This window comes from Schistocerca piceifrons, chromosome 1 (genome assembly GCF_021461385.2).
Source record: "Schistocerca piceifrons isolate TAMUIC-IGC-003096 chromosome 1, iqSchPice1.1, whole genome shotgun sequence".
Classification (NCBI taxonomy): domain Eukaryota; kingdom Metazoa; phylum Arthropoda; class Insecta; order Orthoptera; family Acrididae; genus Schistocerca; species Schistocerca piceifrons.
The window spans coordinates 876,247,045-876,270,652 of NC_060138.1; the positions used below are offsets into that span (position 1 = coordinate 876,247,045).

At 41.4% G+C, this 23,608-nt stretch overlaps 1 protein-coding gene across 1 annotated transcript in view; it reads left to right on the forward strand.

Annotated features, from left to right (window-relative positions):
* LOC124716404 (nucleosome-remodeling factor subunit NURF301) overlaps window positions 1-23,608 on the forward strand; it is a 274,017-nt gene that overhangs the window by 152,193 nt on the left and 98,216 nt on the right. Inside the window, exon 21 of the mRNA XM_047243171.1 lies at window positions 756-891. Within this exon, the coding sequence (XP_047099127.1) occupies window positions 756-891 (136 nt within the window). The remainder of the gene's footprint in view (window positions 1-755; window positions 892-23,608) is intronic.

Sequence of the window (23,608 nt, forward strand, 5' to 3'; positions counted from 1 at the left end):
CACACACAGACACAAGCAGACATTTGTAAAGGCAAAGAGTTTGGGCAGAGACTATGGTCTTCAAATATGTCTGCTTGTGTCTGTATACGTGTGGATGGATATGTGTGTGTGTGTGTGTGTGTGCAAGTGTATACCCGTCCTTTTTCCCCCCTAAGGTAAGTCTTTCCGCTCCCGAGATTGGAATGACTCCTTACCCTCTCCCTTAAAACTCACTTCCTTTCGTCTTCCCCTCTCCTTCCCTCTTTCCTGGCGAAGCAACCGTTTGTTGCGAAAGCTAGAATTTTGTGTGTATGTTTGGGTTTGTTTGTATGTCTGTCGACCTGCCAGCGCTTTCGTTCGGTGAGTCACATCATCTTTGTTTTTGTTGTGCACATTTATTACTTAGAATTTTAATGGAACTTACAGGAAAGAACCTCAGATACTCATTTTGCAGCTACATAACCAGGAACTGTACATCTCTTTATGCAGAGCAGAAATCTACATTGAGTCAACTTTATGTTGATCTAAAATAACCCAGTGACAATCAGCAGATAAAAATCAACAACCATCAATACAACGGTATTATGACAAGCCGCTCTGCAGTATTTTATAGAAAAATGTAATCGTCTACCTGTCTGGCTATTTGAATTGCGGGTGATTTTGGTGTCACTGTTTCTGCCTTCATTTTGAGATATTTTGGTATGAAATTATTTTGTGTGGTATTTATGACATTTCATCTGTTTTTATGTCCAATAGGGTAAAATATTGTGTTACAGAAGTGACATCAATTAGAAGCGGACTACGGAAGCGCAAACGAGCAGAGTCACCTCAGAGCACAGAGCCGCAAGTCACAGAGGAATGGGTTGATGAAGACAAATTGGAATTGTGGGAAATAAAACAGTATGGTGACAGGTATACACAACATCAATACATTACCTTACTAGTTTGTGCATTAATATTAATATGCCTTGTTTTTATTTACCTCCCACCTCCACTCCCTACAAGTATTGAAATTTTCTCATGTTTCTTCATTTGTTACTTGAGTTGTTACTGAAAAATGTATTTACACTGTTTTAGAGACTCATGGTTCATGAGGCAACTAGCTTTACATAAATAATTTTCATGTTTAATTAAACTGGAAAAGCCATCATTTTCACCTAAAACTAAATAATGTTACATCAGTATTGTGTAAAATACCAGTATGTATAAAAGTCTCCCATATATTTTTGATGGAGATAATACTGGTCAAAATTATAAAATTAAGATCTTAAATGTATTGAAGGAAAATATTATTGAGAAAACTAAGAAAAATTAGATAGAATCTTCAGTAAAAGTAAAGTTATCTGTGCTTTCCCCGGGGGGGGGGGGGGGGGGGGGGGGGGGGGGGGGGGGGGGGTACAGGTTAAAAAGGAAAGGCAGGTTACTCATACACCAGGATGAAGGGATCTGGGTGTAGTGAGGATGTAGGTAGCCCTACAGATGGTCCCTCTCATCCTGGGGTCTGAGTTACCTGCCTTTCCTTTCTAACCTTCCATATTCTACATCTACATCTACATTTATACTCCGCAAGCCACCCAACGGTGTGTGGCGGAGGGCACTTCACGTGCCACTGTCATTACCTCCCTTTCCTGTTCCAGTCGCGTATGGTTCGCGGGAAGAACGACTGTCTGAAAGCCTCCGTGCGCGCTCTAATCTCTCTAATTTTACATTCGTGATCTCCTTGGGAGGTATAAGTACGGGAAAGCAATATATTCGATACCTCATCCAAAAACGCACCCTCTCGAAACCTGGCGAGCAAGCTACACCGCGATGCAGATCGCCTCTCTTGCAGAGTCTGCCACTTGAGTATATTAAACATCTGCGTAACGCTATCACGGTTACCAAATAACCCTGTGACGAAACGCGCCGCTCTTCTTTGGATCTTCTCTATCTCCTCCGTCAGACCGATCTGGTACGGATCCCACACTGATGAGCAATACTCAAGTATAGGTCGAACGAGTGTTTTGTAAGCCATCTCCTTTGTTGATGGACTACATTTTCTAAGCACTCTCCCAATGAATCTCAACCTGGTACCCGCCTTACCAACAATTAATTTTATATGATCATTCCACTTCAAATCGTTCCGCACGCATACTCCCAGATATTTTACAGAAGTAACTGCTACCAGTGTTTGTTCCGCTATCATATAATCATACAATAAAGGATCCTCCTTTCTATGTATTCGCAATACATTACATTTGTCTATGTTAAGGGTCAGTTGCCACTCCCTGCACCAAGTGCCTATCCGCTGCAGATCTTCCTGCATTTCGCTACAATTTTCTAATGCTGCAACTTCTCTGTATACTACAGCATCATCCGCGAAAAGCCGCATGGAACTTCCGACACTATCTACTAGGTCATTTATATATATTGCGAAAAGCAATGGTCCCATAACACTCCACTGTGGCACGCCAGAGGTTACTTTAACGTCTATAGACGTCTCTCCATTGATAACAACATGCTGTGTTCTGTTTGCTAAAAACTCTTCAATCCAGCCACACAGCTGGTCTGATATTCCGTAGGCTCTTACTTTGTTTATCAGGCGACAGTGCGGAACTGTATCGAACGCCTTCCGGAAGTCAAGAAAAATAGCATCTACCTGGGAGCCTGTATCTAATATTTTCTGGGTCTCATGAACAAATAAAGCGAGTTGGGTCTCACACGATCGCTGTTTCCGGAATCCATGTTGATTCCTATATAGTAGATTCTGGGTTTCCAAAAACGACATGATACTCGAGCAAAAAACATGTTCTAAAATTCTACAACAGATCGACGTCAGAGATATAGGTCTATAGTTTTGCGCATCTGCTCGACGACCCTTCTTAAAGACTGGGACTTTCTGTGCTCTTTTCCAATCATTTGGAACCTTCCGTTCCTCTAGAGACTTGCGGTACACGGCTGTTAGAAGGGGGCAAGTTCTTTCGCGTACTCTGTGTAGAATCGAATTGGTATCCCGTCAGGTCCAGTGGACTTTCCTCTATTGAGTGATTCCAGTTGCTTTTCTATTCCGTGGACACTTATTTTGATGTCAGCCATTTTTTCGTTTGTGCGAGGATTTAGAGAAGGAACTGCAGTGCGGTCTTCCTCTGTGAAACAGCTTTGGAAAAAGGTGTTTAGTATTTCAGCTTTATGCGTGTCATCCTCTGTTTCAATGCCATCATCATCCCGTAGTGTCTGGATATGCTGTTTCGAGCCACTTACTGATTTAACGTAAGACCAGAACTTCCTAGGATTTTCTGTCAAGTTGGTACTTAGAATTTTACTTTCGAATTCACTGAACGCTTCACGCATAGCCCTCCTTACGCTAACTTTGACATCGCTTAGCTTCTGTTTGTCTGAGAGGTTTTGGCTGTGTTTAAACTTGGAGTGGAGCTCTCTTTGCTTTCGCAGTAGTTTCCTAACTTTGTTGTTGTACCACGGTGGGTTTTTCCCGTCCCTCGCGGTTTTACTCGGCACGTACCTGTCTAAAACGCATTTTACGATTGCCTTGAACTTTTTCCATAAACACTCAACATTGTCAGTGTCGGAACAGAAATTTTCGTTTTGATCTGTTAGGTAGTCTGAAATCTGCCTTCTATTACTCTTGCTAAACAGATAAACCTTCCTCCCTTTTTTTATATTCCTATTAACTTCCATATTCAGGGATGCTGCAACGGCCTTATGATCACTGATTTCCTGTTCTGTACATACAGAGTCGAAAAGTTCGGGTCTGTTTGTTATCAGTAGGTCCAAGATGTTATCTCCACGAGTCGGTTCTCTGTTTAATTGCTCGAGGTAATTTTCGGATAGTGCACTCAGTATAATGTCACTCGAAGCTCTGTCCCTACCACCCGTCCTAAACATCTGAGTGTCCCAGTCTATATCTGGTAAATTGAAATCTCCTTCCGTCCTGAGGAAAGCAAGGATAGTGTCTCATCTTTACAAAAGTAAAGGTGTATACTGCCTCCTGGGGGTAAGAACTGGACAGCAATTCTCTCTTAGAGTAACTTTCTATAAACATTAGTCGGGAAACAAATACAGGCAACATTCCACATGGTTTGCCTGCCAGTTATACAGAAGTGAGTGTTGTGATTAGTAGATAATGATACCGAAACAAGTTTGTGAGGAATTTGAGCTGCTAATGGCATTAAATGTGCTCTTGTGCCATCAGTTCTGCATGAACAACTAATTTCTTACATTACTTATGAAGCATGTAAGCTCTTGTGTCTCAAGACCATGGTGTAAAACAGTTCTGCCAGTGGATTCTAGACAGATCCCTGAAGATCCACAGCCCATTTGTGGTATGTTATTTGTGTATGAGATGGGATTCACACTCAGAAGAATAAACCACCACATTAACCACATGTGGGGAGATGCAAATACCTGAGTGATGTGGAAGTGAGGCACTGTGTCACTTTGGAGTTAGTATATGGGTAACAGACTCGTAGTGCCTTAAACTTCACCAATTTCAACCTGAAAAGTTTACCTTACACTAAAGGAAATGAAATGATTATAAGGCATTATTGGCCAGGAGACCCGATGTGGGGTTGTTGTATGCAAGTCTGTCTATTTGGCGCTACTCCCGCAACTTGAATGTCACCAAAGGTTGAATGAAATGATGAGAATGACACATTCAATCCCCAAGTGAAGGAAATCTGTGACCTGGCTGGGAATTGAACATGGGACTCAACCATCTAGAGGCAGTGATGCTAAGTGCTAGACAAAATCACCAGTTTTCTCCTCCAATTGTGAAAACATCCAATTGGCATCCACCTACATATGGATAAATGATCATCTCGATAAAATAAGAGAAATCAGGGCTCGCACAGAAAAACTTAAGTGCTCGTTTTTTACGCGCACTGTTCAAGAGTGGAACGGTAGAGAGACAGTTTGAAGGTGGTTCACTGAACCCTCTGCCGGGCACGTTATTGTGAATAGGAGAGTAATCATGTAGATGTAGACTTTGAGTAACGGATAGAAGCCTTTGACCCACGTAGTGATTTTACGCTGGACCAGAATTTTCTCAGGTTCTCGGTAAGATATTTTGCTAAGGTATGGTGGTGGTAGTTGTGTGCTTTGCACATAGATTTTTTTACAGATATATGGCTGTCTACTAACTTTTGCCTATCATCATTTTCATGTCCTCGTTTGAACTGAGAGTGCAACAGTCTTTGCTTCCTTAGCATTTTCTGAATTTGATTATTAAACCACAGTGGGTGTTTTCCATCCTTAATCCACTTACTAAGCACATACTTCTCCATAGCACCATCTATCCAATCCATTTAAACTTTGTCCAGGATTCCTTTATGTCCATCATACTAGCACTAAATAATGTCCATTCATTGTCTTAAGTGGGATGTTAACAACTGCTTATCTGCTCTTTCCAGCAAAAATATTCTCCTAGTCTTATTGAATGATTTATCAAGTATAGTAAACATCGTCACTATGATGTAATGATCACTAGTCCCCAACACTATACTGACATCATGAATAAGGCTAAGCCTGCTTGTGGGTAGAATGACTAAAATATTTCTATTGCGTGCGGGTTGTCTATCTGTTGAAGGCAGTTTTTGGCCAACATATTCAAAAGTACTTCACAAAACTGCCTGTCCGAACCTCTTACATTGAATACATAGACGTCTCAGTTTAGACTTGGTAGGTTAAAGTAGCCTCCAACTAATATTTCATGATCAAGCTGTTCCCACACTACTGAGTGCAAAAATTTTTTTGAATGGCCCTAAAACTGTAAAGGTGGAATCGGGTGGCAATAAAAATATCAAACGATTAGCTCGATATCACCTAGATCTGTTATACACATTCAGATAGTTTCACAGTTACATTCAATTTCAACCACAGTAGAGAGAATGTTTTTGTCGACTGCAATGAACAATCCTCTTCCTATGCTAATCTGTCTCTCTGATATACAGCCCATGACTCTCAAAATGTTTCAGAGCTTTCTGCTTCAGGTTTCTGCCACCTTTCGGTACCATGAATAATTTAAGCGCAACAGATTTCCTAGAGAAAACTCAGAAACTTTGTTATGAGTATTTTGACTGTTCACTGATATTTACTCTGAATGCGGTCTGATTTCGCGATCTGTGTGTAGACTGGTGAATGTCAATCTTAGAGTACCTCAAACTACCTCCTAGCCTAAAAAAAGCGATGTACGCTCCAGAAGTGCTTTGCTATACAAGTAGCTGTTTCCATTGTGCAGCGCACCCCCAACCTATCAAGGGGAGTGCTACAATTTTCCGCTTGATAATACAGTCTGAAAATCTGTTGCCAAGACCATCGCAGAGTCGACGAAGCCTTTGGTCGAGACCATCCATTCGACTCCAAATCAAACTCTGGAAACAATGGTGCAAATTGCGAGTTCTGTTTGCACCCTGTGCATGAGGCCAGCAGCCTTCACCATTTCGCCAGCTGCTTGTATAAACTGAGGAAGGCCTCAGAACCCAAGAGAGGAGCAGCATCATTGGTGCTGACATAAGCCACAACTTTGAGATGACATACTCGATAGCTGCAGGCAAGACCTCCTCCACATTTCCCCTCTTCCTGTGTGCCAGATCGGATGTTGTTGAAGAAGAGGCCACCTGTCCACTCACGGGGCAAATGGGCGAGGCCATACTCCATATTGACCTTCCGCCTCAAGCCACACAAAAGCACTACCATGTGCCACTCGCCCTGTGGTGAGGGTGGATCCACCATGTCAGGTACATTAGGAGGTGCTACAGCAGCAGAGTCTATTGGTGGAATAAGCATCACCTGAGGTGTCGCGTGCAATGTGCCAGTTTCTATGCTACTGCCACACTCCGAGGCAGCAGCGTAAAGACGGCTGACCCTAGGTAGAAGTGAATTCAGCTGTTCACGAACTGCGCCCAGCTGCTCTTGTGTCTGCACCCAGCAAGCACCCAGCCTATCCATCCTAGCATGATTATCTTAAGAATTAAATTATAGAAGCACAGAGGAAAACCTAAATATGCAACTTGCTAACATTCTGACATGTCACCATTGAAGGCTGACTCCTACTGAGCTATGTAGCTGGCCATTCAAAAGAATTGCCAACTGTGCTACAGACAACATGGATCTACACTTTTACAGTTACAAAAATGTGAGTTTACACCTCCTAAATAGAAAAACAAGCACAGAATTTAAGAGAACAGAAAAATATAAATACAAAACTTGCTGGTCTGCTGGTGCGTAGCAGGCAAGAGCTGGAGCCAGCGTTGGGAATAAGTTTTTTTGCTGTGGTTTTATAGTAGACATTTAAATATGACCTATTAAGTGCTAAGGGAGCTATGCACGCGGTTATTGCTTTCATAAACATTTGTTAACATCTTTATACTTGGGACCACTATATAAGAGTTGTATTGTTTAATCATTTGGCAGTAACACACAATACACTAAAGGAATGGCTCTCTAAGCATATACCACCACCACCACCACCACCACAATTTTCCTTATTTAGTTTTATTTCAAGCAAAACAATGTTTGCACCATTCAGTACTCTGAAAAGTAGTTTGCATTTTGTTCTTGTTGTTAGTGAGAGAATAGATAACTCATAATCAGTAGTCTTAATGTTGTCAATTTTTCTGATGAGAAGATAACACATCAGAATTTGTCACTCTAGAAAATCCTGTATAAACTCTACATCCCAGGGCAGGGTTCTGTGGAGTTTTATATTCTAATGAAAGAGTCGATTGCCAGGCTGGTAATACAATATCCCCAGGTTATTGTTGTGGTCTTCTGTTCTGAGACTGGTTTGATGCAGCTCTTCATGCTACTCTATCCTGTGCAAGCTGCCTCATCTCCCAGTAAGTACTGCAGACATCCTTCTGAATCTGTTTAGTGTATTCATCTCTTGGTCACCCTCTACGATTTTTACCGTCCACGCTGCCCTCCAATACTAAATTGGTGATCCTTTATGTCCTACAGACCAATCCCTTCTTCTAGTCAAGTTTTGCCACAAACTCCTCTTCTCCCCAATTCTATTCAATACTTCCTCATTAGTTACGTGATCTACGCATCTAATCTTCAGCATTCTTCTGTAGCACCACATTTCAAAAGCTTCTATTCTCTTCTTGTCCAAACTATTTATCGTCCATATTTCACTTCCATACGTGGCTACACACCATACAAATACTTTCAGAAACGACTTCCTGACACTTAAATTTATACTCATTGTTAACAAATTTCTCTTCTTCAGAAATGCTTTCCTTGCCATTGCCAGGCTACGTTTTATATCCTCTCTACTTCGACCATCATCAGTTATTTTGCTCCCCAGATAGCAGAACTCCTTTACTACTTTCCTGATCTAATTCCCTCAGCATCACCTGAGTTAACTCGACTACATTCCATTATCCTCGTTTTGCTTTTGTTGATGTTCTTCTTATATACTCCTTTCAAGACACTGTCCATTCTGTTCAACTGCTCTTCCAAGTCCTTTGCTGTCTCTGACAGAATTACAATGTCATCGGCGAACCTTAAAGTTTTTATTTCTTCTCCATGGATTTTAATACCTACTCCGATTTTTTTTTTTGTTTCCTTTACAGCTTGCTCAAATTACAGATGGAGTAACATCGGGGAGAGGCTACAACCCTGTCTCACTCCCTTCCCAACCACTGCTTCCCTTTCATGTCCCTCGACTCTTATAACTGCCATCTGGTTTCTGTGCAAATTGTAAATAGCCTTTCGATCCCTGTATTTTACCCCTGCCACCTTTAGAATTTGAATTTAAAAGAGCGTATTCCAGTCAACATTGTCAAAAGCTTTCTGTAAGTCTACAAATGCTAGAAACATAGGTTTGCCTTTCCTTAATCTATCTTCTAAGATAATTCGTAGGGTCAGTATTGCCTCACGTGTTCCAATATTTCTACGGAATCCAAATTGATCTTCCCCAAGGTCAGCTTCTACCAGTTTTTACATTCATCTGTAAATAATTCGTGTTAGTATTTTGCAGCTGTGACTTATTAAACTGATAGTTCGGTAATTTTCGCATCTGTCAACACCTGCTTTCTTTGGGATTGGAATTATTATATTCTTCTTGAAGTCTGAGGGTATTTCGCCTGTCTCATACATTTTGCTCACCGGATGGTAGAGTTTTGTCAGGACTGGCTCTCCCAAGGCTGTCAGTAAACCCCCGCCGGCGAAACATTGCACTTGACAGTTCGCTTTTTGTCTAGTTAGGTTGGCTATACTGTAATAGCGATGTTGCAACAGCAGCCTCTATCCACACAGCAGACGATACAGTTTTCCGTTCCATCTCGTAAATGCAAGCGATTGAGCAATTACAGTGTATATAAAAACTCGTTTTTAGTTGTACTACAATGACAGGAAGTAAACAACCGTATAATAATGCATGTAAAAGCATAACAATGCGCACCCTTTCGATAAGGGAGCAAAGAAATACAAAAAAACAAGCATCTGACGACTGGTACTTTCAAATCAATAATGTACGTAGTTTACAAAATAAATAATAACCGAGATTGCAATAAATAACCAATATTAGTAATTTTTCACTCACCAATTTACAGCAATAATGGCGCAATTCCATCCAGCTCGCCATCGTCACTCTTGTCCGATTCATCGCCAAAACCGTCTTCGTCGTCGTCATCAGCAAGACAAATCATTAATTGTTCATGGCCACTGATAATGCCTTCTATTGTCTGTGCTGCTCGTATGAGCTTCTCGACGTGCTCTACTTTTTTTCTCCATGAGGGTGCATCCACAGTCACAAGAGCTTCACGCAACAGCTTTTCCACCTCTGTTATTGTAAAGGACTTGTTGTTGTTCCTTACATACATTTTTACATCACTCCATATTAGCTCAATAGGGTTGAAATGGCAGTGATATGGTGGCAGCCTTATTACAGTATGACCCTGCTCCTTGGCAATTTCGTCTACTACATACGTAGGTATTGTAGGCTTATTTTCTTTAACAAGAGAATATAATAGAACCTTTGTCATACTCATATCCGCTGCAATATTTCGAGCCCGTAACCACTGCACCATACCTTCTTTCCGATCATTTGTGGTTGGGGCTTTGTTCTGTATCACCGAATGATATGGAGCGTTGTCCATTACAATTGTTGTAGGGACAGGAAATTGTTTTAAAAGGTTCCTGAACCACTCAACAAATCGTGTGTGATCCATATCTTCATGGTAATCACCAGTCTTTTTCGATCTAAAAACTAAAAGTGCGTCAGGGACAAAACCACTGGAGGAGCCTGCATGGAACACAATTAATCTAGCTCCTCTTCCCGTCGGCTGGGTGTGTTATCTGTCCAACATTTACTGACAGCTTCCCCGGCATTAACCCACGTTTCGTCTAGCCAAATTATGGAATGAATGTCTCTGCCCACAAGTTTGTGCAAGAAAATGCTACGAGCGGTAACAATATGTGCCCTCTCTAACAGTACTTTGCGTCCGTCTAGCGTTTTGTAACGGAAACCCATAGTTTTTAGCACAATTTTTAGTGATGTTTTACCACCCCTGAAGAGTTCACTTTCTTTTAAAGAGATTAACAACTCTTTTCTGCTGTAGTAAGCATAAACATGCCTACGAATTGCATCAATCTGGAAAGAATCTGAATCTGTAATAGGACTAGGTCGCTTTTTCTTCTTTCCCGGGGTTGATAAAAATGTATTATTTGATCCAGACAGCTCGGAATCATTACGGCTCACTTCAGTATCTTTCAAGTTTTGTAGTAATACTCCCTTACTTACTACGGTTCTTGCACTAATACCAAGAGTTTTCGACATACGTTCCACCACTTTGTCGGCAGGAATTGATGGCTGTCCATGAATGCTTACGTAGTTTTTCTCCTGCTCGTAAAACTCACGAGTTCTGCATAGTAACTCCAGTGCCTGGCTGTTTAGCGGCACCCCTCGACGCAAAGGATTGTCACTAGGTGAACGAACTCTTTTCGGTGGCATTTTCCAAGTATGTACACTCACAACGTAACAAAAGTCACAACGATATGGCACACAGTACAACGAAAACACGCGGTAAACAACATACAATTCACGTTGTATACACATTCACTAAACAAAGCTGGCAACGCGGGAACTTTGACGTCACAGCACGTGAGTAAGAGCAGTGCTCACTGCGCTGTGATTGGCTGGCGCCCCACGCTGAACGCCTAGCGCCTATCGTTCTTCACTTGTTACTCTGTTACGCTGCCAACTTCATACGCAAACGTCAAGTGCAATGTTTCAGCGGCCCGGGTATAGTTCTAATGGAATGTTGTCTACTCCTGGGACCTTGTTTAGACCTAGGTCTTTCAGTGCTCTGTCAAACTCTTCACACAGTATCATATCTCCCATTTCATCTTCATCTACATCCTCTTCCATTTCCATAATATTGCCCTCAAGTACATCGCCCTTGTATAGACCCTCTATATAGTCCCTTCTTTGCTTAGAACTGGGTTTCCATCTGAGCTCTTGATATTCATACGAGTGGTCCTCTTTTCTCCAAAGGTCTGTTTAGTTTTCCTGTAGGCAGTATCTTTCTTACCCCTAGTGAAACAAGCATCTACATCCTTACATTTGTCCTGTAACCATCCCTGCTTAGCCATTTTGCACTTCCTGTCGATCTCATTTTTCAGATGTTTGTATTCCTTTTTGCCTGCTTCATTTACTGCATTTTTATATTTTCTCCTTTCATCAATTAAATTCAAATATTTTTTCTGTTACCCAAGGATTTCTACTAGCCCTCGTCTTTTTACCTACTTGATCCTCTGCTGCCTGCACTACTTCATCCCTCAAAGCTATCCATTCTTCTTCTACTGCATTTCTTTCCCCCATTCTTGTCAATTGTTCCTTTATGCTTTCCTTGAAACGCTGTACAACCTCTGGTTTAGTCAGTTTATCCAGGTTCCATCTCCTTAAATTCCCACCTTTTTGCAGTTTCTTCAGTTTTAATCTACAGTTCATAACCAATAGATTGTGGTCAGAATCCACATCCGTCCCTGGAAAAGTCTTACAATTTAAAACCTGGTTCCTAAATCTCTGTCTTACCATTATATAATCTATCTGAAACCTGACAGTATCTCCAGGTTTCTTCCATGTATACAATCTTCTTTTATGATTCTTGAACCAAGTGTTGGCTATGATTAAGTTATGCTATGTGTGAAATTCTACCAGGCGGCTTGCTCTTTCATTTCTTACCCGCAATCCATATTCATCTACTTCGTTTCCTTCTCTTCCTTTTCCTACTATTGAATTCCAGTCACCCATGACTATAAAATTTTTGTCTCCCTTCACTATCTGAATAGTTTCTTTTATCTCATCATACATTTCTTCAATTTCTTCGTCATCTGCAGAACTAGTTGGCATATAAACTCGTACTACTGTAGTAGGCATGGGCTTCGTGTCTATCTTGGTCACAATAAGGCGTTCACTATGCTGTTTGTAGTAGCTTACCTGCACTCCTATTTTTTTATTCATTATTAAACCTACTCCTGCATTACCCCTATTATATTTTGTATTTATAACCCTGTATTCACCTGACGAGAAGTCTTGTTCCTCCTGCCACCGAACTTCACTAATTCCCCAGATATCCAAAACTAAAGTAAAAGGTAAACTTACTAGCCACTGTATCTATAAATTATCAGAATTTTAGACTCGAGTATAAAAACTCTTTCAATCCTAACATTTATATTAAACGGATTTTGACTTTGCCAGCTTATAGGGAGCGGTGTGCTGTATAAAGCTATATAAGTGCTTAGTTTTAATTGTTACATAAAACAGCAACTGAGTTTTTTCAGATACAGAATGGTGGCATTTTTCCCCAAAGTAGCTCCTTTTCTACTAGTACACCAATTGTAATAATTATCAATGTGAGTAAATTAGCACTGATCGGATTACTTGCAGTGGCTTGTTCTATGTGTGAATGTATAACATGACTTGTTTCATATTCCTGAGGTTTTTCCCTTCATGATGGGATTTATATAACAATGTATGTGGATGAATTGTCTCTGAATTGTGTTTAAATTTGTAAATTTAGGTATGTGACACACCTGTTGACTGTAAAATAGAGCAGTATCATTCTGATATCGAATCCATTGTTTCTGATTAAATGTAGTATTTTCCAGATATTAGGTGTGTTGTTAATAAAAAGTTCATGTGTTGCTATAGTAGACTGATTATAATATATTGATAGTTAATGAGATTATCCACTGTGTGAAAACTATGTCTGATATTAAAAAAGATGTATGATGCAGTAAGCCTGTAACTTGAAATACAGTAAAATGATGTAGTGTTAACTGAGCTGTCAAACCAAGATCTGCAACTCCCAGTAACAATGTAACAATAATTGTGACAAGTGACTTTCTCTGCAATAGAATGAATATACTCAGTGTGCATGAATCAACTTGGAAGCAGCCCCAGCCCCCCCCCCCCCCCCCCCCCCCCCCCCTCACACGTACGCATAAATTTAAAAAAAAGATCTGTGGCATTGAAAAGAATACGAAAGCACTCAGAAAACGCAAACAATACTCTGTTTTCAATCGTTGCAGTCTACAAATCAACAGTCTTTCTCTCTGTCTGGTAATTACTTTACAATAACTGAAGTATTTTTCAAAGATCTTAAAGAATTTTTTGGTGACCAACATATGCATTGTGACTAAGAAGCATATAATATGTACTTCAGAACTTAGATTTCCATATGAATTAATACCATAGTACTTTTGATTAATAATTGCTGTTCAAAAAATACAAATTTCTTAAACAGATCGCTCGCTCTCAAAATTAAGTTCAGTTTTAACATCTGTTGTTCTGCAGTTTACAATCCTGGTTGCAGATAATAATAATAATAATAATAACAATAATAATAATATTAGAAATAAAAAACAACCATTGTGAAAATGATAGATTGCTACCCCCTGTGGAGATGACATACTGAGCTGTAGGCAGAGACAATTAAAAGATTGTACCACAATAAACTTTCAGCCAAAGCCGTCTTCAAAAAAGAAATGAAAACACGCACACACACTTTCACACAAGCAGGCACACCTCACACACACATAACAGTTGTCTCTGGTCACTCTGATAAGCCTAAAAGACCACAGTGTGGCTGGGAAGGGGGAGGGATAGCAAAATTCCCCCCAATGGCGAGGGGAGGGGGGGGGGGCAGAGCATACAGGGATGAGAAGACAGCAGGACGAGGCTGCCTGGGGTAGCATCAGCAGGCTGTGGAGGGGAGGGCGAGGCAGAGCAGGACGATGGGGAGTGGGAAGCGAGAAGAACAGAGGGGGGGAAAGGACTGGTAGGGTGTGTTGGCAGAGAGTGGTGCTCAGTGAGGGTAAGGGAATGGGAATGGGAATGGGAATTGTGAGGACGCTGGCGGGGGGGGGGGGGGGGTAGAAACTGTTGGATGAAGTGTGTGGGGACATAGTTTATCATCTGAACAGGTTAGAAAAGCCGGTGGTGGAGGAGAGGATCCAGATGGCCTGGGATGAAATCAAGCATATTATGTTCAGCTGCATATTGTGTCCCGGAGTGATTCACTTTGCTCGTGGCTGCAGCGTAGTGGTGACAATAAGGTGCACATACATTGTAAACATTTCACAAACCTAGCAGGTCTTATGTCTGCTATATCAACCCCCAATTGTTATGATATTGTGACATACTGGGCTTCTGACATACACTTGGTGTGTGTGTGTGTGTGTGTGTGTGTGTGATCGTGTGATCAACCCCCAATTGTTATGATATTGTGACATACTGGGCTTCTGACATACACTTGGTGTGTGTGTGTGTGTGTGTGTGTGTGTGTGTGTGAGTGAGAGAGAGAGAGAGAGAGAGAGAGAGAGAGAGAGAGAGGTTCGGGAAGTTAATGGCTCCTTTTCTGTTGTGTTAATCATAATATGGAGTGAGAAATCTTTGATTTAACTTGAACTGTTATTGAGCTTTGTATAACATCTCATATAATTTGAATTTTTTTTGTAATATTTTATTGACTGTTGAGTGCAAAACTCCAGTGGTTTTGCATACATTTCATATTACGTAGAAGCATACCATTATATTCATAGTTTTATTTTCCCCATACTGACTTCACTGTTGCATTTAGGCTGTTGTGTAAATTTAGATACTAAATGTAGCTTTTACTTGTTGAACATATCTGGTGGATTAAAACTCTGATTGTGTGTTCAATGCACATTGTTGACTTCTTTTACAGAAGTTCCCTCTAAACTGCATGCATCCACAAGTGACTGACTCTTATTTTTCCAAACCCTTAAACTTTCTCAAATAACTTTGTTTCTGATTTCCAGGCTTTAAATTCTTATGGCTAGTCTTCTTAATAGTAATACTTGTTGAAGACTTTTTTTCCATGTAATATTAGCATCCCTCCTGTAGCATCTTCTGTCTGTTTTGTGAAAGTTTTTATGAACATTGTGTTCATTTTTGCCAAAAATATATATTCAATCTGCTTTTGTGTGTCTAACACTGTTGTAGTGTAGTTTATAGTATTGTTTTTATTGAATTATTTATAATTAACAATGAACCTTTTTATTTGTGTAAACTGAAGACTGTGAAGTACACTACATTGTCTTTAATAGGCGAAACATTCTGTGGTATTCTCTTTAACCGCTTTTATGTTGTCTCGTTGTCTCTGTAGAGCTGTACTATGGAAAACGAGGAGAGGATGTTGGTCAATAATCAGTATCCTCGTTCTATAACACAAACTGTATGCAATTATTAACTGGGTTCTTTATTCATAAACAAAGAGCTACTTAAGTTGCCAAGTGCTGTTATACAAGCTCTCTTCTGGATAGCCCATGTACCCTCAATGCTGTTGAATTAGAAGTCTGTTATAAGATTGCTATGTGCTGCCTGTCTCCATGCTACCCTCCGGTTCATGGCAGCAATCCTAATTACTCGCGGCTATGAGGGTGTTGGCTGCGTGTTTCCAGTGAGTCTTGTTATTGACCTCTGTCAATACTCCCTTAACCTCTGTGCCACATGGTGTGCTGGCGCCAATGTATGCCAGTACATTCCTCCCCCCGAAATGCCGCACCATTGTCGTGTAGTGAGGCTGTGAACGACATCGGGGAGGGAGGCAGGATGCTTGACATCGTGATGCGCTGGGAGCCGTGACTGTGGAGGATGGCAGACGCCCACCTGTACCCCACCATCTTGCTTGTGAGGCAACAGAGACATCTTCCCGAAAATTGCTTTCAGGCCACACGTACAGGCCTTAGCGTGTGTGCTGGGGCGATGACGGTGACAGCGGATCTAGGTCCATTTGGTCAACAAGCAGGGATGGCGTGGGTGAGAGCGTGTGGTTCATCTGCTCCTGGGGTGCTGTGGTGGCACCAGTGGGCAGCTGTGAAGACCACATGATCCTGTGAAACCATGAATGTGGGGGAAGAAAAGCAGCAGGATCACGGGGAAACTGACATGCACGAATTTGGTTCTAGTGGTGGTGCTGCAAACAATCACGACCTGCAATTAAGTAAATACACTATGTAATCAAAAGTATACGGACACCTGGCTGAAAATGACTTACAAGTTCATAGTGCCCTCCATCGGTAATGCTGGAATTCAATATGGTGTTGGCCCACCCTTAGGCTTGATGACAGCTTCCACTCTCGCAGGCATTTGTTCGGTCAGGTGTTGGAAAGTTTCTTGTGGAATGGCAGCCCATTCTTCACAGAGTGCTGCACTGAGGAGAGGTATCGTTGTCAGTCGGTGAGGCCTGTCACGAAGTCGGCATTCCAGCATGTAGGATGTGGTCTTCACAGCTGCCCACTGGTGCCACCACAGCACCCCAGGAGCAGATGAACCACACGCTCTCACCCACGCCAGTTCTGTAGGATTCAGGTAAGGACTCTGTGCAGGCCTGTCCATTACAGGGATGTTATTGTCATGTAACCACTCCGCCACAGGCTGTGCTTTATAAACAGGTGCTCGATCATGCTGAAAGATTCAATCACCATCCCCAAAATGCCCTTCAACAGTGGGAAGCAAGAGGATGCTTAAAACATCAATGTAGGCCTGTGCTGTGATAGCGCCATGCAAAACAATAAGGGGTGCGTGCCCCCTCCATACAAAATGGGATCACACCATAACACCATTGCCTCTGAATTTTACAATTAGCACTACACACACTGGCAGTTGATGTTCACAGGGCATTCGCCATACCCATACCCTGCCATCGGATCGCTACATTGTGTACTGTGATTCGTCACTCCACACACATTTTTTCCACTGTTCAGTTGTCCAATGTTCACGCTCCTTACACCAAGCGAGGCATTGTTTGGTATTTACCCGTATGATGTGTGGTTTATGAGCAGCCACTCGACCATGAAATCCAAGTTTTCTCACTTCCCACCTGACTGTCATAATACTTATAGTGGATCCTGATGCAGTTTGGAATTCCTGTGTGATGGTCTGGATAGATGTATGCCTATTACTCATTATGACTCTCTTCAACTATTGGTGGTCTCTCTCAGTCAAAAGACGAGGTCAGCCTGTATGCTTTTGAGCTGTACATGACCCTTCACTTTTCCACTTCATATCACATCGGAAAAGTGGACCTAGGGATGTTTAGGAGTGTGGAAGTCTCGTATATAGACATATGATACAAGTGACACCCAATCACCTGACCGTGTTCGAAGTTCGTGAGTTCCACGGAGTACCCCATCTGCTCTCTCACGATGTCTACGGACTACAAAATGCACCTAATATGAAAGACGTATGTTTTTGGGAGCTTCCAGATACTTTTGATCACATAGTGTATATGAGCCAATGCATTCCTGGATTACACCTCTTTCCCAGTGCCCACGATTGCCTTAAACACTGAAAAGAAGAAGATTACATGGCTAGCGAACAATTGGCAGCGCTGGATGCCGCAATGGGTGTAGCAAGTGTACTAATGTCCAATGGCTGCGGCCATACAGAAGTTCCGCCAGTGATGGTCCATCTTGTGCGCGAAAGAATTGCAATGCCTGTTCCCATGTGTGGGTGGTGCAAAGCTTGGCCATCTGTTGTTTGAAACTGCGTACTAAGTGATCTGCTTCTCTGTTGGACTGCAGGTGAAATGGAGCACTTGTTAGATGATGAATGCCATTGCGTTCACAAAACTGTTCATAGGCACGTGAGGCGAACTGTAGTCCATATGGCAATCCTCCGATGCATATATTGAGGACATTGCTTGAATGGTACTACGTGATGTGGTAGAGTTCATAGGCATCGCAAATGGGAACTTGCTGGAAGAGTCTACCACTATGAGCCAACAAGTGTTTCAAAATGGTCCTGCAAAGTCTCTGTGCACTCATTGCTATGACAATTGAATCTTAGGCCAAGCTGTGATTGTGTGTGGTGGAGTGGATTGGATCTCCGCGCATGCGTGACACTGTGACATCATCTGTTCAATGTGGGTGTCCATGCTCTGCCAAGTACAGTGCCAGCACACTAACTGTTTAGTCAGAACAATTCCCCATTGTCCTTGGTGGATCAACCGCAACACATCCTTTTGCAACACTTTGGGAATATGCACACAGGATTGTCCATTGTCGTTTTGAACTAGAATCACACCCTGTTCAATTGAAAGGCTATGCTGATGTTCAAAATATTGATATACAACTGAGTTCTGGATACTGGTCAATGAAGGAGGCTAAGACCTGCGAATATAATTCAACGAAATCTTGAGATCTGGGTCTGCTTCTGTGTCCTGCACAATTTTTCTGTAGTTCAGAGGAAAATATTCCAGCAATTCAGAGTCCTCCCCATCGATTCAGCAACAAGATGCGACAGATGCATCAGAATCAGAGTCTGGGCCAATTGGGAGGCGAAAAAGGGTGTCTGCATTGCCATGCTTTACCGGAGGTCTGTACACAAGTTCATACCGATAATGTGAAAGCAACAAAGCCCAGCATTGCAATTTTTGAGCTGTGCGTGTAGGCTTTGACAGATGAAACAAGGACTGCAAAGGCTTGTGATCCGTCACTAAATAGAATTTACGACAATACAAATAGCGATGGAATTTTGTCGCGCCATACACCATAGCAAGAGCGTCTTTTTCTGTTTGCAAATAATTGCACCGAGTTTGAGTGAGCAACTTTGAGGCAAATCAGTAGGTCTGTTTTGTTCACCACTTCTGTGCGACAGCACAGCGCTGATTCCGTAAGAAGAAGCGTCGACTGTAAAATTACTGTCTTGGCAGGATCAAAATGCACTAAACATCTGTCACTAAGCAAGACGTTTTTGAGTTGCTGAAATGCATTTTGACACCCTTTAGTCCACAAAGAGTACATTTTTACGATGCAATGAAGCCGTGATCTGAGTGGCATTCGGTATGAACTGAGCACACATTAACTGTTTATCGCGTGGCCTAAGTATGTAGCTCGGTTTGAAAAAGGTTACACTTTTCGGAGATGACACTTGGGTCCTGCTTCTGACAACACTTGAAAAAGAGTGCGCAAATTGGCAACGAGTTTCTCTGGTGTACAACCTGAGATGACAATATCGTCAAGATATTTTGAACAAAGTGACACTTTTGCAGTCAGCTATTCCAAGTAACATTGAAAAATTGCGTTTGCGGAAGCACTGCTGAAGAGCAAACGCAAATACTTGAACAGCCCTAAGTGTGTATTTACAACAAACACTTTCTTTGATTCTTGATTGAAAGGAATTTGCAAGTAAGCATCACGCAAATCTATCTTACGAAAGTAACGTCCTGTATCAAGCCTGTCCATGAGTTCCTCAGGGCAAGATAACGGATAAGTGTTAACTACTGTCTATAGGTTGACTGTAGACTTGAACACAAAAGTGAATGTGACCAGAAGGCTTAGGCAACAAAATTAGTGGACTGCCCCATTGACTAGCTTGAATGGGAGCAATGACACCATTATCTTGCAATTCTTTCAATTCACTGGTTACTTTGTCTCTTAAAGCAACTGAAACAGCGCAGGTCTGGAAAAACTTAGGTTGTGCATTGTCTTTCATTGTAATGTGCGCTACAAAGTTATTAGCTTTTCCCATGTCTTCTGAAAATAGTTCAGGAAATTCTTTAAGTAAGGTAGCTACATTGGCTTTCAGATCAAAAGCTGATATGGAAAGAACATTGTCTTGGATGCTAAGGCCAAAGAGATCAAAGGGAATCCAAACCAAAAATGTTCTCTTTGTCTCTTGATTTCAACACAGTAAAATTCACTGTCCTGATGTGAGATTTGTAAGTGTCAGGCAAACTACACTGTCCAAGCAACGGAATTTCCAGTTTATTGTAAGCAGTGAGGTGCTTGCTAGACTTAGAAAGCGTTGTGAGCCTAACTGTTAGTATGTGGGTATGTGGCACGATTAAGTAAAGTGACTGCTGCACCTGTGTCTAACTGAAAGTTCACACAATGGCCATAAGTGTGTAATGAGACAAATAGTTTGTTAGAACATCGTTGCACTACACTAAGGTGAGAATCATGCACAACCTTAATCTTACATTTGTCATATCCTGTTGTTTGTTTGTAAAACATTACGTTCACTGCGCGTGCACTAGCCCCCCACCCCCCACCCCTTCGCCGCCAGTCAGCTATGTTCACTAGAAGATTGCTATGTGCTGCCTGCCTCTTTACTAGAGGCTTAGAGGCTAAGTCTGCGGCTCCATCTTGGTGACTCGTGACTCGCTGGAACTCCACAGTGTACAGGCTCGAATTAAGTGGCTAAACTGACCCTCCGGCCCACAGTGGTGATACTAAATATGCCCGCACACATTCAGTAACAGAGATTTTCTTATTTTCCATATTTTGGAGCTCTCTCAAATACAGCAAAGTTAGTAACACCAGAGGCACGCATCACAGCCATTAAAACTGAAGTGTCATAGCACAAAATCAGTTTTCAGCCATTACTTCCAGAGCTTTAATGTTATGTAAAGAAGAAGCTGAGCATGTGATAAATTGGCATTTGTGTTATATTGCATAGCATGTATTAGGATTATCAGGGTGTATATGATCCAGGACAACTGGGAAAACCCAGGAATTTTTTTTTATCTGGGAGAAAACAGGAAAAACCCGGGAATTTTCTAGAATTCTGGGAATTTTTCAGTGTTATAGTGTTCAGTTGAATTTTTGTAATTTTGACTGTTAATAACTGACAGACAGCAAAATGTCTCAAAGGCTATAGGATGAAGTTTATGGAATACTCATAACAACAAACTGCTTCAGATGAGCATGATGTCGCAACTGTTTCATTAAGTTCGTTTTGAGCATTTGCCAGTAGGCTCATCGACAGTCTGGGTTTTAGTGGGGAGGGGGATAGTGACCCATGTTGGGTTTAGTGATTCTGCTGTTTCCTGCTGTCCTACTTCCTCTTCAGTTTCAGTTCACACGTCAAATGAAAACAAAACATATTTCTGTGGCTGGAAGCTATCAACTGATTAAAAATGCGTCCACATAATTACGGAAGGCTGTTACTAGTTTGTTTTCTGATTTGATTGTATTTCATGGTTGTGGCAGCAAGCATTAATCGCCTTGCTCTACTATGAAGTTATTTTTGTCGGTTTGCTAAATGAACGTGGCTTTTATTAATCTTTTCAGCAGATACAGTCAGTTTATAAGAAACAAACTGCTTCATTCACAATATTGACTAGTACTGTTCACTGAATTTCAAGTACACATTTTCATCTTCTGGCACGTGTGGCATTATGTCACAATAAAGCATCAAACATGAGACAATACAGTACTGGTACTCCAAGAACATTTGTTTCCTAAAAAGCGCACTGAAAAGCTTAATGTCAAGTTGGGGCTTACTTCATTGTGAATCTTGACATATGAATGTGTCCTTTAAGCTGGTTTACAAAATTCCTATGCTGTTGGAGTATCCTGTGATGTTCTATTTCTTTTATGATGTCATGTAAGATCTCTTGATGCTATATGTGTATGAACATATGGGCTTCCTACGTCATTGTAGCTGCCCACACGTAGTAACACCTGTTTTCTGGTGCTCTCTGCCAGCTTCTGAAATGAACTCATGTCTAAGAGGTTGTGGGATAATATTACGAATGGTTCTTCGAAAAGCATTATTTTCAAAGAAAATTTTCTTTTATGCTAGATGAACTATGTTACGTGTGAGAATGTACAATGAATTTCCTGTATCACAGAGCCTTTGACTCTTATGTAAAACTTAAAACTTCCAGGACCAGCCACTTACAATAATTTTGAGCCCAGAAGACCAGGCATTAATGTCATTGTTCAAAATTTTATTGGCACAATTGTGTGATGTATCTTAAACTGTAACACACACTAAAAAGACCAATGTTATATGTGAAAGCTTAACTTTTCTTGTAACTTATTAATCTTCAAGACTAGTATTATATGTGAAAGCTTAGCTTTTCTTCTGGCTACATTATGTACATTAATATAAACCATTAACTTTTCCTATTTGTGCGTTCACACTACTTAACAGTGATGTTGCTATTGGCTGGCTACATCACGTGTCCTATGCTCTGAATATCTGCTGTGATTGGCTTACAACAGTGCATTGCAATCTCTGTTTCAATGCTTCGGAAACTGATGTGCTGTGTTTGGTGGAATTCAAATTTATACTTTCATAATACGAAATATGCAGCATATCGTAATACGAAAATATGCAGCGTACATGTTGCTGCACATCAAAGATCTTTCCAAACTGGGTTTCCTTTTCTTTTTTTCCACCCTTGCTGAGTTTCGTTTTCCAAAGTGCCGGGAAATTCTTGTTGGTGTATGAAACCTTTACCATTCAAAGGATTGATGTTTTTACAGCACCAAGGGAAAGTACACTGTTGCTTATCATGGAAAAAGTGTATTTTCACCTTGGAATGAGTGTATTTTCATGTGTTTGTGGGGGCGGGGGGGGGGGGGGGGGGGGGGGGGGGGGGGAATGCATTTTTAACCGTGAGAGCCAGAAAAATCTGGAAAGTCCTCCCTGCCTCCTGTTCTCGTATACACCATGATTACATAAATGAATGTTTTGTTTCACCTCAGAACAATGTAATGCCACAGATGTGCCGCAGGGGAGTGTCATAGGACCGTTGCTATTCACAGTATACATAAATGACCTGGTGGATGACATCGGAAGTTCACTGAGGCTTTTTGCAGATGATGCTGTGGTGTATCAAGAGGTTGTAACAATGGAAAATTGGATTGAAATGCAGGAGGATATGCAGCGAATTGATGCATGATGCAGGGAACGGCAATTGAATCTCAATTTAGACAAGTGTAATATGCTGCAAATACATAGAAAGATAGATCCCTTATCGTTTAGCTACAAAATAGCAGGTCAGCAACTGGAAGCAGTTAATTCCATAAATTATCTGGGAGTACGCATTAGGAGCGATTTAAAATGGAATGATCATATAAAGTTGATCGTCGGTAAAGCAGATGCCAGACTGAGATTCGTTGGAGGAATCCTAAGGAAATGCAATCCGAAAACAAAGGAAGTAGGTTACAGTACGCTTGTTCGCCCACTGCTTGAATACTGCTCAGCAGTGTGGGATCCGTACCAGATAAGGTTGATAGGAGAGATAGATAAGATCCAACAGAGAGCAGCGCGCTTCGTTACAGGATCATTTAGTAATCGCAAAAGCGTTGCGGAGATGATAGATAAACTCCAGTGGAAGACTCTGCAGGAGAGACGCTCAGTAGC